Source organism: Oncorhynchus tshawytscha, linkage group LG12, assembly GCF_018296145.1.
Source record: "Oncorhynchus tshawytscha isolate Ot180627B linkage group LG12, Otsh_v2.0, whole genome shotgun sequence".
Taxonomy (NCBI): domain Eukaryota; kingdom Metazoa; phylum Chordata; class Actinopteri; order Salmoniformes; family Salmonidae; genus Oncorhynchus; species Oncorhynchus tshawytscha.
In genome coordinates this window covers 67,903,739-67,919,166 of record NC_056440.1, presented here as the reverse complement: position 1 = coordinate 67,919,166, position 15,428 = coordinate 67,903,739, and the positions used below count along the sequence as shown (strand labels likewise).

The 15,428-nt window shown below is 42.9% G+C and overlaps 1 protein-coding gene across 2 annotated transcripts in view; it reads left to right on the top strand.

Annotated features, from left to right (window-relative positions):
- LOC112236636 (potassium voltage-gated channel subfamily C member 1) overlaps window positions 1–14,884 on the top strand; it is a 38,404-nt gene extending 23,520 nt beyond the window's left edge. Inside the window, exons 3-4 of one of the 2 annotated variants that reach the window (XM_042330961.1) lie at window positions 6,374–6,700; window positions 12,494–14,884. In XM_042330961.1, the coding sequence (XP_042186895.1) occupies window positions 6,374–6,700; window positions 12,494–12,609 (443 nt within the window). In that variant the 3' untranslated portion in view covers window positions 12,610–14,884. Of the gene's footprint in view, window positions 1–6,373; window positions 6,701–10,671; window positions 11,936–12,493 lie in introns of those variants that run through there. The other variant, XM_042330960.1, reaches the window with a different exon arrangement.
- Window positions 14,885–15,428: the final 544 nt, after the last annotated feature.

Genomic DNA, 15,428 nt, shown 5'->3' with positions numbered 1-15,428 from the left:
CGCTCAGAACTCCCTACGCCACTCCTCAACTAACTTGTCCCCTTTTGAGTGTGTGTTAGGTTACCAGCCGGTCCTGGCCCCATGTCATTAGAGTCAGACCGAGGCTCCTGCAGTGGAGGAATGGGTACAACACTCCAAGGACACCTGGAAAGCCGTTCAGGATTCGCTAAGGTTAGCGGGAGAACGGCAGAAGAGGAGCGCTGACCAGCACCGCAGTGAGGCCCCCGTGTTTGCACCGGGGGACAGGGTCTGGCTCTCGACCCGAAACCTGCCCCTCCGCCTGTGTGCCTTGAAGCTAGTGAGGGAGATATGAGTCTCCAGCTTCAGTAATTTTTGCAGTTTGTTCCAGTTATTGGCAGAAGAGAACTGGAAGGAAAGGCGGCCAAAGGAAGAATTGGCTTTGGGGTTGACCAGTGTCTCCACCCCCATAGAGACTTCCAGAGGTCCGGACAACAGGCCTTCCGATTTGACACACTGAACTCTATCAGAGAAGTATTTGGTGAACCAGGCGAGGCAATAATTTGAGAAACCAAGGCTGTTGAGTCTGCCGATAAGAATGTGGTGATTGACAGAGCCGAAAGCCTTGGCCAGGTTGATGAATACAGCTGTACAGTAACGTCTCTTAACGATAGCGGTTATGATATTGTTTAGGACCTTGAGCGTGGCTGAGTTGCACCCATGATCAGCTCTGAAACCAGATTGCATAGCAGAGAAGGTATGGTGGGATTCGAAATGGTCGGTAATCTGTTTATTAACTTGGCTTTCGAAGACCTTAGAAAGGCAGGGTAGGATAGATATAGGTCTGTAGCAGTTTGGGTCTAGAGTGTCTCGCCCTTTGTAGAGGGGGATGACCGCGACAGCTTTCCAATCTTTGGGAATCTCAGACGATACGAAAGAGAGGTTGAACAGGCTAGTAATAGGGGTTGCAACAATTTCATCAGATAATTTTAGAAAGAGAGGGTCCAGATTGTCTAGCCTGGCTGATTTGTAGGGGTCCAGATTGTGCAGCTCTTTCAGAACATCAGCTATCTGGATTTGGGCGAAGGAGAAATGGGGGAGGCTTGGGCGAGTTGCTGTGGGAGGTGGAGGGCTGTTGATCGGGGTAGGGGTAGCCAAGGGAAAGCAGGGCCAGCCGCAGAAAAATGCTTCTTGAAATCCTCAATTATTGTGGATTTATCGGTGGTGACAGTGTTTCCTAACCTCAGTGCAGAGGGCAGCTGGGAGGATGTGCTCTTTTTCTCCATGGACTTTACAGTGTCCCAGAACTTTTTTGAGTCTGTGCTACAGGATGCAAATTTCTGCTTGAAAAAGCTAGCCTTAGCTTTCCTAGCTGCCTGTATATATTGGTTCCTAACTTCCTTGAAAGGTTGCATATCACGGGGACTATTCGATGCTAATGCAGTATGCCACACAATGTTTTTGTGCTGGTCAAGGGCTGTCAGGTCGGGAGTGAACCAAGCGCTATATCTGTTCCTGGTTCTGATTTTTTTGAATGGGGCATGCTTATTTAAGATGGTGAGGATTGATTCATTGATATTTTGTGTGAGATTGAGGGCATCTAGCTTAGATTGTGGGATCGCTGGGGTGTTAAGCATGTCCCAGTTTAGGTCACCTAGCAGCATGAGCTCTGAAAATAGATGAGGGACAATCAATTCAAATATGGTGTCCAGGACACAGCTGGGGGCAGAGGGTGGTCTATTCCAAGCGGCAACGGTGAGAGACTTGTTTCTGGAAAGGTGGATTTTTAAAAGTAGAAGCTCAAATTGTTTGGGTACAGACCTGGATAGTAAGACAGAACTCTGCAGGCTATCTCTGCAGTAGATTGCAACACCACCCCCTTTGACAGTTATATCTTGTCGGAAAATGTTATAGTTAGGGATGGAAATTTCAGGGTTCAGAGGAGACTGTTTGAATGAGGCCTTCATAGTTGCATTGCTGTGAAGAAACCACTACTAAAGGACACCAATAAGAAGAATAGACTTGCATGGGCCAAGAAACACAAGCAATGGACATTCGACCAGTGGAAATTTGTCCTTTGGTCTGGAATCACTGTCTTTGTGAGACGCGGTGTGGGTGAACGGATGATCTCCGCATGTGTATTTCCGACTGTAAAGGACAGAGGAGGAGGTGTTATGGTGTGTGGGTGCTTTGCTGGTTACTCTGTCTGTGAATTATTTAGAATTCAAGGCACACTTAACCAACATGTCTACCACAGCATTCTGCAATGATACGCCATCCCATCTGGTTTGGGCTTAGTGGGACTGTCATTTGTTTTTCAACAGGACAATGACCCAACACACCCCCAGGCTGTGTAAGGGCTATTTTACCAAGAAGGAGAGTGATGGAGTGCTGCATCAGTTGACCTGGCCTCCACAATCCCCCAAACTCAACCAAATTGACAATTTTGGGATGAGTTGGACCGCAGAATGAAAGAAAAGCAGCCAACAAGTGCTCAGCATATGTGGGAACTCCTTCAAGACTGTTGGAAAAGCATTCCAGGTGAAGCTGGTTGAGAGAATGCCAAGAGTGTGTAAAGCTGTCATCATGGCAAAGAGTGGCTATTTAAAGAATCTCAAATATAAAATATATTTAGATTTGTTTAACACTTTTTTGGTTACTAGATGATTCCATATGTGTTATTTCATAGTTTTGATGTCTTCACTATTATTCTACAGTGTAGAAAATAGTACAAATAATGAAAAACCCATGAATGAGTAGGTGTTCTAAAACTTTTGACCGGTAGTGTTTATATATATATATATATATTTTTTTTTTAACAGCGAATGCCATTATTTCACAGTTAACTTGTTTAACTAACATTGCACCAGTGATATTGCACTCTAGAAATTACTGCAATAAAAGGGACAGCCTGTTTGCCTGGAGACCTGTGTGTTTAACCTGTGTGACTCATAGGGGAAGTTGGACAAAGACAGCAGAGAGTAGGGGTTTCCCTCAGAGAACCTATCAATTTTCAGAAAGTCCCTTGGATGGATGATGTCTGTGTTGCTCTTTCATGTTTTTCTGCTTGGATGACCAGGCCAGCTGTGGTGAGCACAAGGAGCTTTGGGGGGATTCTCGGTTACTCACAGGCTGATGTACTGTACATCGCCGACTCATAATAGGGATAGGGCCCAACTGATTCCATGAAATTCCCTCTTCTATGAAATAGTGTGAGTAGTGTGTATTTATGCCCTGCCACAAGGGCCTGAAGTGGCCATGAGTGCATCTGGTGATGGCTCCTTATTTACTGCCACATGTTAAGGCCCAGCATCATTCCACGCTACATCTATGACTAACACCCCTCTCAGCACTCACACACACACACACACAAAAACACTGCACCCCTCGCTCACTGGCTGTACTCCTGTTTGTAATAGAATCTTTTAACTTTATAATGAATGTTTTCCCTGGAGAGTTATGTATCCAAGATGTCCCACTAACAAGGTGTCTCTTCTGATTAGATTCCAACAATACTATTCAGTGATAGTTATTTGTTTTTAACAAACACATTTAGATGACCTTGACCTCTATCTGCACCTTTACTTTGCAGCCTGTCAGATGGCGTCTACACTCTGAGCTATCAGGGCCTGTCATCTGACCTGACTCCCTGCAGAGAGAACAACCAGAGGTGACATAATGACCTGTCTGCTGGAGGAGAGAGGAAAAACATGAACAAGGGTCACACTTCCTGACTTTGCCTAGTCATATGATACAGGATGTGCATAAGTCTCATTACTTCTATGATCTTGACGAATTGGAGTTAGAGTTTCACCAGGCACTGCCATAATGTACGTTCTCTGGAGGTGGTAAAAACAATGATTGTTTTCACCTTCCCAACATCCTATCTCATTGTTAATGTCTCATTTATTTAATTTCCCCCAATCTTTTTTCTGTGCCATTGCATGTTGCCATGACAACAGTGTCCAAGCAACGCACATTGCACAATAGGACTCAGGTTCTGCCACGAACTGCAGCTATTCACTTGCTTCTCCTATTATTCACACTGGGCTGCAAAGCAAAATGATGGAATATGCAGCCAATCTGAAACTCATTTAGCACCCAATCAGAAAACAGTTTGACCAGCTCATCAATGACTCAATGGCATCAATGGCTCATCAGTGGTAATTTAACAGACAGACATTAGAGCAACACTTTACATTCCATGGACATTATTCCAAAGTTACTATAAGGGATACATGTATGTAATAACACATGAATACACACACATTCAGGAACATGCTGAGCATGGGCCCTCAAGATGGGTTGGGTTCAGCTCAGGGGGAAATGAATAATGCATGTCGTGATTCTGGCACATGAGTTGGCATTCTCTATATATGGCCTCCCATGGAGTGAGAACTCTGTCTGAGTCCTCCAGTCTTTGAACATGAGGCATGGGCTGTTTGATTAGGATGAGGAATAGACTAGGATTGCCAAATATGCAATGCATCAATTTACTTTTTACAGCAGTCTACACTATCTATGGAGCTCACTTTCTCCGAATAAGAGAGCTGGGAAAGGTTACATAACTTTTAAAATGCTGTACTGTACTCATAAAGCTGGTCCCTTGAGCAGCTGACGTGATCGACACACACACACACACACACACACACACACACACACACACACACACACACACACACACACACACACACACACACACACACACACACACACACACACACACACACACACACACACACACACACACACACACACACACACACACACACAACGTAGCTACTTGCTTATTTATGACATCCATTACTTTGTTGCATACTTGAATATGGTGTGTGCCTATTGTTTCGAAGTTTAAACAGATGAACACATCCATTTTTACTAATCAATGTCAAAACACACAGACAAACATTAAGGGACCAGTGGGGAGTTGACCCAGTGAAATGCCATTGGGATGACTATGAGAGTGCAGTTCCAGTCAGCAAGCCAGTGCAGTAAAAAAAAACAACTCTAAAATGGCTGTCATCATTTATTCAGTGAGCTGTTTTTAACCACATGTGCAACACAGACACTTCTGGACCAGGTCCGCTAACTGACATACAGTATCTCGCTTTATATCTCTTCTGTGGTTGTGCAGTGTGGCAACACATTTGAATGAGAAGTGATGAGTTTGGTTCTGCGAGAAATGTTGTTAGTGCAGTAGAAAGTAGAGAGTAAGATGGCTTCAGGCTGTAGTGATGGCTGACCAAAATGACCAGAATGCATCATGCTTCTTTTGGAAGTGTTGTCCTCTACGATGCCAGTGATGGACAGATCTCAGAGATATGGTCATTACTGCTGTGTAATCTTTACTCTCCCTCTCTTTCCCGTAAAGAGGCACCATCTGGACAAATCCTCTGCCACTTCATCACATCAGACATGCACGATTACCAGGCCAACAGCCAATCAATAGAGCCCATGAATTGGATACAGATATCCAAAAGATGAATGAGGGGATGAGAGGGGGATGAAAAAAAGACAAAAGTCAACAGGGATAGGGAGAAGGGGAGGAACAGAGAGGGAAAAAGTGAGGGAGTTAAAGAATGGTGTCTATTCATTGAACTATTCTGTTGAAAGTGACTCATCTCCCACTCTCTCTCCCCGTCTTCCTCTCCCTCTATCCCAGAGGGTCTGCATCACACGTACAATGGCTTTGTGTGGCTGGCTAGGGTCTGTGTGCTGCCTGCTGCGCTGACAAGAGCAGATGGATTACTGTAATGTGTAATGGGGTGAAGCATCAATGCAGCAGAGACACCATTGCTAATATCTGCAAGTGTTACCCACAAATAATGTTTTACTACAGCGGTGACAGTGGTGGTCTGGGATGTGTGGTTCAGGCTGGAGATGTAATGCTTATAAGGCCCACGAGGTATGACATGTGAGGCCTGGATGATCAAATGGTAGTGTTTCCTGTTCCATTGTTTTGAGTTGGTCATGTACAGAAGGTAATGGCTTAGAACTCCACTACCTTTATTTACCATACTGAAGATGAAGAATCGTGTGGCACTATGGTTATTTTATTGACCTGTAAATAGTCACTGCTATGTCTGGAAAGGCAGGTGGTACATTTCCAGGACAGGAGCTTGCTAGTTTTGAGAGTGAGGGATTTGGGAAACCAAAGAAAGCAGATATTCTGTGCGAAATTGAGCAGCAAGTCTGAAGAGTTTTTGTTTGTTGAAGCTCCAGTGGATGGGATTTGGGGCAGTTGGGAAAGGTCAATGTTTATTTGACATTTGAAAAAGTTTGATGGTTGTGCTTCAAAGCCGTGTTACCTGGTTGATAAAAAAAACAGCCAAACTTGCACACAAATGGGGGTGCTGACACATCCTCTTCCACACCATTGAGGAATCACCACTAAGTTCTTCTCCCTCTGTTTCAGCTCCACAAGCTGTTTTTCAAGATCCCAAAGTGAACGGGGAAACGTCCAAGGAGTCAGCCAAGAGAGCAGCCAAGGAGTTAACCAAGGAGTTAACCAAGGAGTCAGCCAAGGAGGCAGCCAAGGAGGCAGCCAAGGAGGCAGCCAAGGAGGCAGCCAAGGAGGCAGAAAAAGCAGCGCTGGCCAATGAAGACTGTCCCCACATAGACCAGATCATGTCACCTGACGACGGCCAGATCTTAAGCCCTATTGACCGGTCCGAGCAGCAGCCCTGCTTCCTGCTGGCCATGGGCGGGCGGCCAGGCCACACGGCGGCCAGAGTCAGGAAGGGTACGTAATATGACTCACCTAGACACAGGCCCTACATCGGGGCACACATCCCAGAGCTTAAATCTCAGGGCACAACTTCCTCAGGGAACACATTTCAGGGAACACACCCCAGGGAACACACTTAGAGTCAAGCACAAACACATGTTCATGTGTACTCAGGGAGGAGAAACTGCACAGCTGTACTGTAAGTCTGAAACGTGACTCAAAAAGACACTTTAGAGAGCACACACATCATTTTTGTTGTTGCTTTCTCACAGTAGGTCTTGTCTTTACTATCTTTGTCTATACAGCTTCCAACACAAACAACTTTCGGTCCCCCACTCAGGTACTACTGCTGAGCGACACAACATCTGCCAGGTCGCAGTTGTAAATGAGAACTTGTTCTCAACTGGCCTACCTGGTTAAATAAAGGTGTTCTCAACTGGCCTACCTGGTTAAATAAAGGTGTTCTCAACTGGCCTACCTGGTTAAATAAAGGTGTTCTCAACTGGCCTACCTGGTTAAATAAAGGTGTTCTCAACTGGCCTACCTGGTTAATTAAATAAAGGTGGAAAAAAAACAACAACAAAAAACATCATCCCCAACATTCTTATTTGGCATTTGGATGCTAGCCTTTTTCTCTGTCCAACTCTTCTCTCTCTCTTTCATTAAAACTGAATCATCTTTATTACTCTTACTTTCATTAATTTACTTCTGCATTAAATAAGTTACTGAACAAATATATAAACAAATCACTAATTAGTGGTCTTGTTTTTCTGTTTTGGGATTTTCTTGAAAATGTTTCTTTACGTTACCCTGCCAACCCTCCTCTCCATCTCTGCGTGTTCTATTCTTTCCATTTGGTTTGTTCACTATCACCGAGACTATCACACTGCCCCCTGGGCCAACCTTAACTTTCCCCTTTTCTGTTTTTCTCTGTTGTATGTTTGTTTTCCTTGTTTTCCCTCCACTCATTGTCTGATCTGTTTGTTCCTCCCTCCATCACTCCACCTTTCATCATCCCCCCCATCCTTGACTTGTGTCTAATTGGCCGTTAGCTGGCTCTTCCCAGGGGAGGTCACTGGCAGAGCCGGCGCCCCCATGCTCACCGCTCGGCCCCCAGGGCCCCCAGGGCTACCCTCTGCTGCAGCTAGCTGGGTGGGTATGTGGCCAAGAGGACGGCCATGCCACATTCACAACCTGACGCCCCAGCCTCAAACACTAAAGAATAGCACAATCAAAGAATTGCCTTGTTCACCACACCGAGAGATCCTTACTATCCTTATGCTCTACAATAACAGCAGGCCTTCATCATATCCTCTAGTCTACAGTTACACCAGGCAAAGGCAGGACAAGTGCAAGCCAAAGGCTTCTATGATGAATCAACTCTGAAAAAGAAGAAGAAAAAGCTGCTTCCACAATTGTTTCAGTATCAAACTATAATGCCTGTGTCACCCGCAGCTTCTTAAATTAGCTGCTTTGAGCGTAGGGAGATGAATCACAAGCACATAATACTGTATATTGTTATCATGGGCTAATAGCATTGCTAAATCTCACCTGCCATCATCCCCAGCCAAGTTCCCAGACACTAGCTAAGACAGAACCTGCTACAGCCTCCATACAGTATACAGTTTCACATACTTTTTTATCCTGCCTCTTCTAGTGCACAGTGGAGCTTTTTTTGGTCGAAAGGTCACACATTCCCACTGTCTCCCATAGTGAACCGCTCTTTGTGAGCATGATCTGTTTAGGATGGACCCCTTCAGTGACTCTCAAGCGCCATAACACAAACACAACTGTAATCCACTGTGTCCACGTCATGAGACGGATCCATTACATGAATCAAGTAGGATGATCACTAACAGTAGCTAAGAGTACACATGCCCTCACTGTTGTATATTCTATGTCATGTGTTTATGAATGTGCTTCTGAGTGTGTGTACGGTATGTCTGCGACTGTGTCTGTGTGTGATTGTCTATGTACATGTTGCCAATGTAAAGTGAACCTGTTTCTCTGTTGCTCCATGTTGGCATGTGTTGTGCTTGTCTTTTAACTCAACACTGCATGTCCTGTCCAGCTGATGGTTGGCATTGGAGAGGAAATGTAGCTGGTGGTAAGGGGTGAAGTATGGTGAGGAATAAGAGAGGCCACATGGTATTACAGTATATGACCAGCATTGTGAGAAGGAAGTCGTACATTTTCAATAGCGTCCTACGTCTTGTCTAACACTGAATAACTTCAGCAAATAACTATTTTTATATCATTGCTTCACAAATAGATGACAGGCTATTGTTGTTAAATAACAGCATGTCATAAGATTATGTAACAAGATCACTATATAATTGGACTGCAGTAGATACATGTTGAAGTCTAGCTGAATATGGCTCTGTGCCAGCACTCTTCTAGACAGTATTACAAAGCAGACTGGAAACTGTCAGTCTCTCTTCTCCATTTGATATTGTTAACCACAAAATGAACTTGATGTTGAACTAGCTGAATAAGCGTCAGATAAGTGTTAGTGCCTGGAGCCAGATTGGCTGTTGGGCTCTCAACCCTGCTAGAAAATACATTGATGTGCATTCTCTTTCCGAGCCGTGCCTCACCCCCCCCCCCTCCTCCAACTGCTCTCTACATGCTTCCAGGACCTTAATCAAACAGATAACGCATGAATAGTAATACGTGTGTACAATTGGCCGTGATCAATAACATTATACATTTTGAAAAAAGAGTGAAAGGAAATTGTTTGAAAGATAGAGGTCCCATACTGTTACACTACACCTCGGTAACTCTGTCTCTCCCCAAACAAAAGTTACCAAATGCTTTATAACCTTAGCACCATTGCCGGCATGGGGTGCTGGTACTAGAGTGGTGTCAGTGTCTCCAGGGCCCTGCAGCCCACGTAGTGTCCCGTAGTATTCTGTAGACATGGATCAGTGACACAGGTCTCCCGGGGTCCCCTCTAAACCTCTGCCCTTCTCCTTGTTACCCACTCACAGGAACCCCATCTGCAGCTAGCTCCTGTTCCACCGTGTTGTATCGGTCTGTCCCATTTTTGTCCTCTGGACCTTGCTGTCCGTCTTCAGCTTTTCGCTTCCGTCTCTTCTTTTTTCTGTGGTTATCTATCTGTGTTGCTTGTTCTCTGTCTCTGTAAACTGTAAACTTCTCAAAACTGATAATGGGAAGAGAGTCTTTAATACCAGAAATATGGAATTTTGACATCCATAGGAAAGAGTAGGTTAGCTCAGGTAGATTCCAAATGATCTGAAACCCTACACCTATGAATGGGAGATAATAATCTCTAAATACTATTGTGTGGCCCATCCAAATGGTGAAAAGGACCCAGCTGTAAATATTCACTGTCGGTGAAGTACTCTAACACTTAAATTATTGGAACCTAGTCTTGTTTTTATTGAAGGCAAACCATCAATAGATTCAGTAGTAAATATATATATTTTTGCTTATCTATATTCTATTTCACAATACTTTTTTACAAGGTAAAGAATGTATCTTCCCACCACAAGCACAACCACAAAGTAACTACTTCAAAGAGAAGTCCAATTTTCCCAGTTTTGGTTGACTTCTTCTCCCGTTCTGCTCTTCTGTCTTTTATTCTGTCGATCTTCCTATCCTGCTACAATCCTGTCTTTCTCTGTTGGTGTAGCTCCCCCTCAGGGACGTGGTGTGCATGAACACAGCTCCGACCCAACAGATAGTTGGCCCAGTCACACACTCTGTTCCTCTGCTGTCCTCTCAGCTTGTCTCTTTCTTTCACTTCTCTGTATCTCTGTCCTTTGTTTTCTCTCCCTCTCCTGGATCACCACGGAGCAAGTTTTTTATTTATTTATAAAACATCTGTTAGAGGTCCTCTTTCTCTGTAACCCCCCACCACCCCCAACTGTCTTACTTTTCTCAAATGCATCCATCCTTTTGAGAATGACCAATGACTGGCTGATGCTGAGCAACCCAACCCTCCCGTGTATTCTCTACCACAGATCCCTGTAAAGAGGAGACTGTCTTAGTTAAGTATATGCAGGCAGAAGTTCTCAGAGTGACCTGAGGGGGGCGCACCACAGTCTGACTGAGTGGGAGAAACCAACGCTTTGGGAGAAATCCCCCTCTCCAACGTTTCTTGATTCCACGGATGGAGGGCTTGACATGGCCACATTCACAGTGAGGAAGAGAAACAGTAGATACAGAGATTTCTTACAGTGAGCTCACCCATCTCACTTTGGAGGACATGTTTTCTCTCAATCATCAAGATCGAATACGTCCTTTTTGCTTTTCTTCGTTGTTGTTTTTGTATGGACTTTTCCTCAATGAAGAACTGTAGGAGGACAGAAAGACAAATAACAAAGGAACATTGGTCTGACATCTTGGCCTGAATGGCCAGAAAGGGTGGAATGAAATCAATAAGTAGAGGACAATAAGAATAACTGCTAATGGCATTTATGTCACCCAATACCATCAGTTAAACATGACTCTTTTTATTTAGCATGAGTTGCATGGTGGACTAGTAAAAAAGAAAAAGAAACTATAGCTATTACGACTATCCGTATGAAGAATATATTTTTCTTTTAACGATTCCTCACTTTTGCATACAATTTATGTAGCCAGACTATTAAGTTGTTCAATGACAGTGTTTTCTTTTCACATTTCTTCCTATTCTTCTTTGTGGTACAGAGTACATGTTACCTGGCAGCTCTGGTCATATTGACCACTATTTCCTAACTAGAGACTTGAAGAAAGATGGAGAATATACATATTTCAGCAAGCTCTCTATGTTGTGAAAAGCTAAAATAACATTTGACCTTGTTTATGTTGGCATGCTTGTGATCCTGGATCTTAATGAGAAGAATCATTTAGGCTAAATTAGTAATCTATGTTTCTGTCTACTGCTATACGTATTGATGTATACAATCAATTATTTATGGAGAACTTATCATAGTGAACCATTGTTACTCTCACATACTAAATATATAATTTGAACAGTGTTATTTTTTTAAAGAGAACTAGAAAAGAAATCATAAAGAATCTGGTTGAGTCAGGATATGTCTGACCATCTTTCCACAACAACCTTTAGCTACTATGAAAGCAGCAAAAATATGTGTATATTTTAAAACATAAAATCATTATTTGCAATTAGGAACATGGGGGGGAAATCAACTGCATGCACAATGTTATGCAACATGAAATCAATAGGAAAAAAAGAGTTCAAGAATACAACTCTAGCATGAAATAAATTTTGTATGAAACCTGTCAGAAGGGTCTGTATTTCATTGAATGGATTGAATGTATATGAATGTATATGAATGTATTTCTCCCTTTCTCTCCTCTGGTGTACCAAGCTTTTTGGAAACCAAAATGAAGTGAATGGGAGGTCTTAAACAGGAGTGAAATCAAGTCTGAACCCAGAGTGGCCTGAAAGATGCATGGCAGAATGCACAGCATGTTGACGACTAAACCCTCAACAACATCTAAAGGGGATTATAAATGAAAGCATGGTTTGAACATACTCATAAGACTTCCCTTTAAAACAACCTATTTATACAGACAGTCTACACTAAGAGGTGTGATGCATTGTCTAAGCATGGGTGAAGCATGGTCAAACTAGCTGGTTTACCATGGGATGCCAGCCCGGTGGCACACATTCTACTCCTCTAAAGTTATCTCATCTCTACCCCTCCCTCTGCACTTTGAGCATCATCCACCATTAACTCTCACCCAAGCCCTCACTCAGCAGGCCCTCGCCCAGCAGGCCCTCGCCCAGCAGGAGCAGGCCCTGGGTAATAACACTTCTGTCTCTCTTCTCTCTAGCATCCCGCCCAGGCCGGGCCAGGCGATCACAGAACACAGACCAGTCAGTCTGTGTTATGAACCATGGTGTCCCAACCACACTGTGTGTTGGCCACAACGTCCCATCCCCCGACTGATAATGCTCTTAGTCTGTTTGTTGTACATAGATGACCAGTGCCAAGGGGGTGCTGACGTGGACAGCTGGGCATGCTGCCAGCCCCTGCCCAGCCTTAAATGTCACCCAGAAGAGTTGTGGTTCTCACACCTTTCTCATTGGCTGCTGTACCTATGACTGGTTGATTTCATGCTGTACACACTTGAGTAAGAATGAACGTTGTGTGTGTGTCTTTGTGTGTGCGTGTGCGCGTACTTGTGTGCGTGTTTATTGAAGTTTGTTTGTTTTCTATAAGTGTTGCATATCTGCTTCTCTTCCTTGTGTCTGACTTCATGTAACTATGTTGGAGAAATAATCAAGTGTCATGTTGACCCCAGTAACACAGTCATTTTATCCCTGAGTTAAAACTTGCCAAATACTTGTTTTCAGGCTGTTTTTGTCACACCACATCTGAGTTGCCTTTTTTAGATATTTACTAATTGAGAAATGTTGAATGCCATCACTTTCTACACATTGAGGTTTGAGTGTAAGAAAAAATAAATTCAGCAAAGTGATCATGACTACAACAGTGACGTCTGTTTATGTCATAAAATGTCACTTGCCCTAAATTCAGCTGTAGTTGTGCTTTAAATTAGTTTGTTATCCCCAGTTATACAAAGAATTGACACATTTCTTGATGAAATATGTATTGGCTGTATGGTACAAAGGTTTTGATATGCATGTACTTAATGTACAGTATGTGACCATGAAACTAACAGAGATCAAGCACTCATATAAGTCATTGCAAAACTGGTTTTGATGGGATAAGAACAAAATGATTACCCATGTTGTAACTACCTAGTAGTTGGTTGGTTTCTGAACTCTCTTTCAACAGTACTGTATGTGTTACACTATTTCCACACTGTTTTCACAAGCGTATGTTTTCACAAGCTTTGGGCCTTGCTTTTCTAGTTAGCTATAGAATGTGGACTAATATCTCCTTTGCCACCTGGCTTAATGTGTCAAAGAGCCAGGTTATTACCTATATGTTGCATGAGCAAGCTGTCGTACTAGATACCATCATTGGCATTGAGATGTGTAAGTGAGGGAGGCTGAGGAACAGGTTTCTACTGTTTCCATGAACTCAGTCTGAATGCCTATATTATAAAGAAAAATGCAGTTTTCTGCAAAGTCGTCACATTTTCCTTTTAACAACTCCCAGGGGGATTATTCAACACATTATTTCCTACATGGGATTTCAAAACACACAAAAGATACATTAACCACATAGTTACTGAATGGTGATGGCCTAATAATGGAATATATGACTAGTCTAGCAATACTAATAACCTCTTCATTTGGCTCACAAATGCTCTTAGCATAAGATTGCTGCCACAGACAATATGTACACTGCCTGTATAATAAACCATTCAACCAGCGCTCCAAACTAGATATCAGGTTAAACTATTGGGTTTAGTAGATAAGATCTCTTGCACTGAACAACAGACCAGTGTATTTCACTATGTAGAACTTGAATTGAGAATATTTGCTATTTAAATGTTGCTATTTAATCAGTAAGGGGTTGGGGTGCACATCTGCATAATGTAAAGCGTTTGTATTTCTAAAGTCCATTTTTAGACCAGACTACTTAGCTAAGTTAATATGGTTAAAAGGAACCAGCCAAGTAAAGGCTTTCCTCCTATAGTGAAGTAGTCAACGTGGACATGAGGCTGTATTTACACACAACGACACTGCCATACCAATGCACACTTCTGATCTACAAACACAAACCTATCCAAGAGGTGGAGTGAAGCATGGAACAGTCCAGGCCACAATTATGCAACAGGGAGACTCCTCCCTCTTCAATGGTGCCATATTTAAGGGATCAGTGTGTTTACTAAACGTTTGCTATGGGAATTGCATGTTTTTTCCACAGTTGTTATTTTTCTTAGCAGCAAACCACAGTACAGTATATCATATACTCCAACATCTGGCAAAATATATGTCAAATTAGGTATAAAGATGTTCAGTAGTGAATGCAACTAACCAACCTTAGTGCTGAGGTTGGTTATTGTTAGAAGTTAGTGCTTGTATACGAAGGGGTTTTAAGATGATAAAAGAACTGCCTGTGTGAACATACGATGTGCATTGATCACACAACTCAGTCTATGTTGGAAGAATGCCAGTTTGTTTTGATTTGTCCAGTCCCATCTGTCGACCAACACAGGTACATATTCTTATGTTGCCTTTCAAGATATGTATTCTAGCTGAGCTCTTCTGGATGATCCTTACAAAAAGAACCACATACATAAACAAATAAAAAGTCATTAAATTTGTTCTCTCTTTGTGTTTTGTACTTGTATGTTTTGTTTGAGTGAATAATTGATTGTTTTTTATTTCTCACATACACACGTTTATCTGAACAGCGCATGTTTTTAATGTTTATTGCATGCATATACTCTCTGCATTCGGCTTGCTGCTCTGGCCCTGTTACCATGGAAACCATCTGCACAGGAGGACACATCAGAACATTGGAAAAATTACATTCACACGGGCGCACATGTAATCAGATGATTGTGTCAGATCACCTTGAGAGAGGAGAGTCAGTCAGAGTAATCTGGTAAACATATACACATTTAGCTTAAGCATTATCCAGACAAGTACGATATGACCTCAGAGGTGCTGCACCTGAAAACAAACAGAGAAACTCTCCCACACATAGTCACACAAGCACACCTACAACGGTTGAGTCACTGTTAAAGTTACAAGAAACCCACAGTAGTAGTAAATGTTCCTGAAAAATACATGTGGAGGCTGTGAGACAAGCAAAGCATATGCCCTGTATTAACCCATTGAACTTGG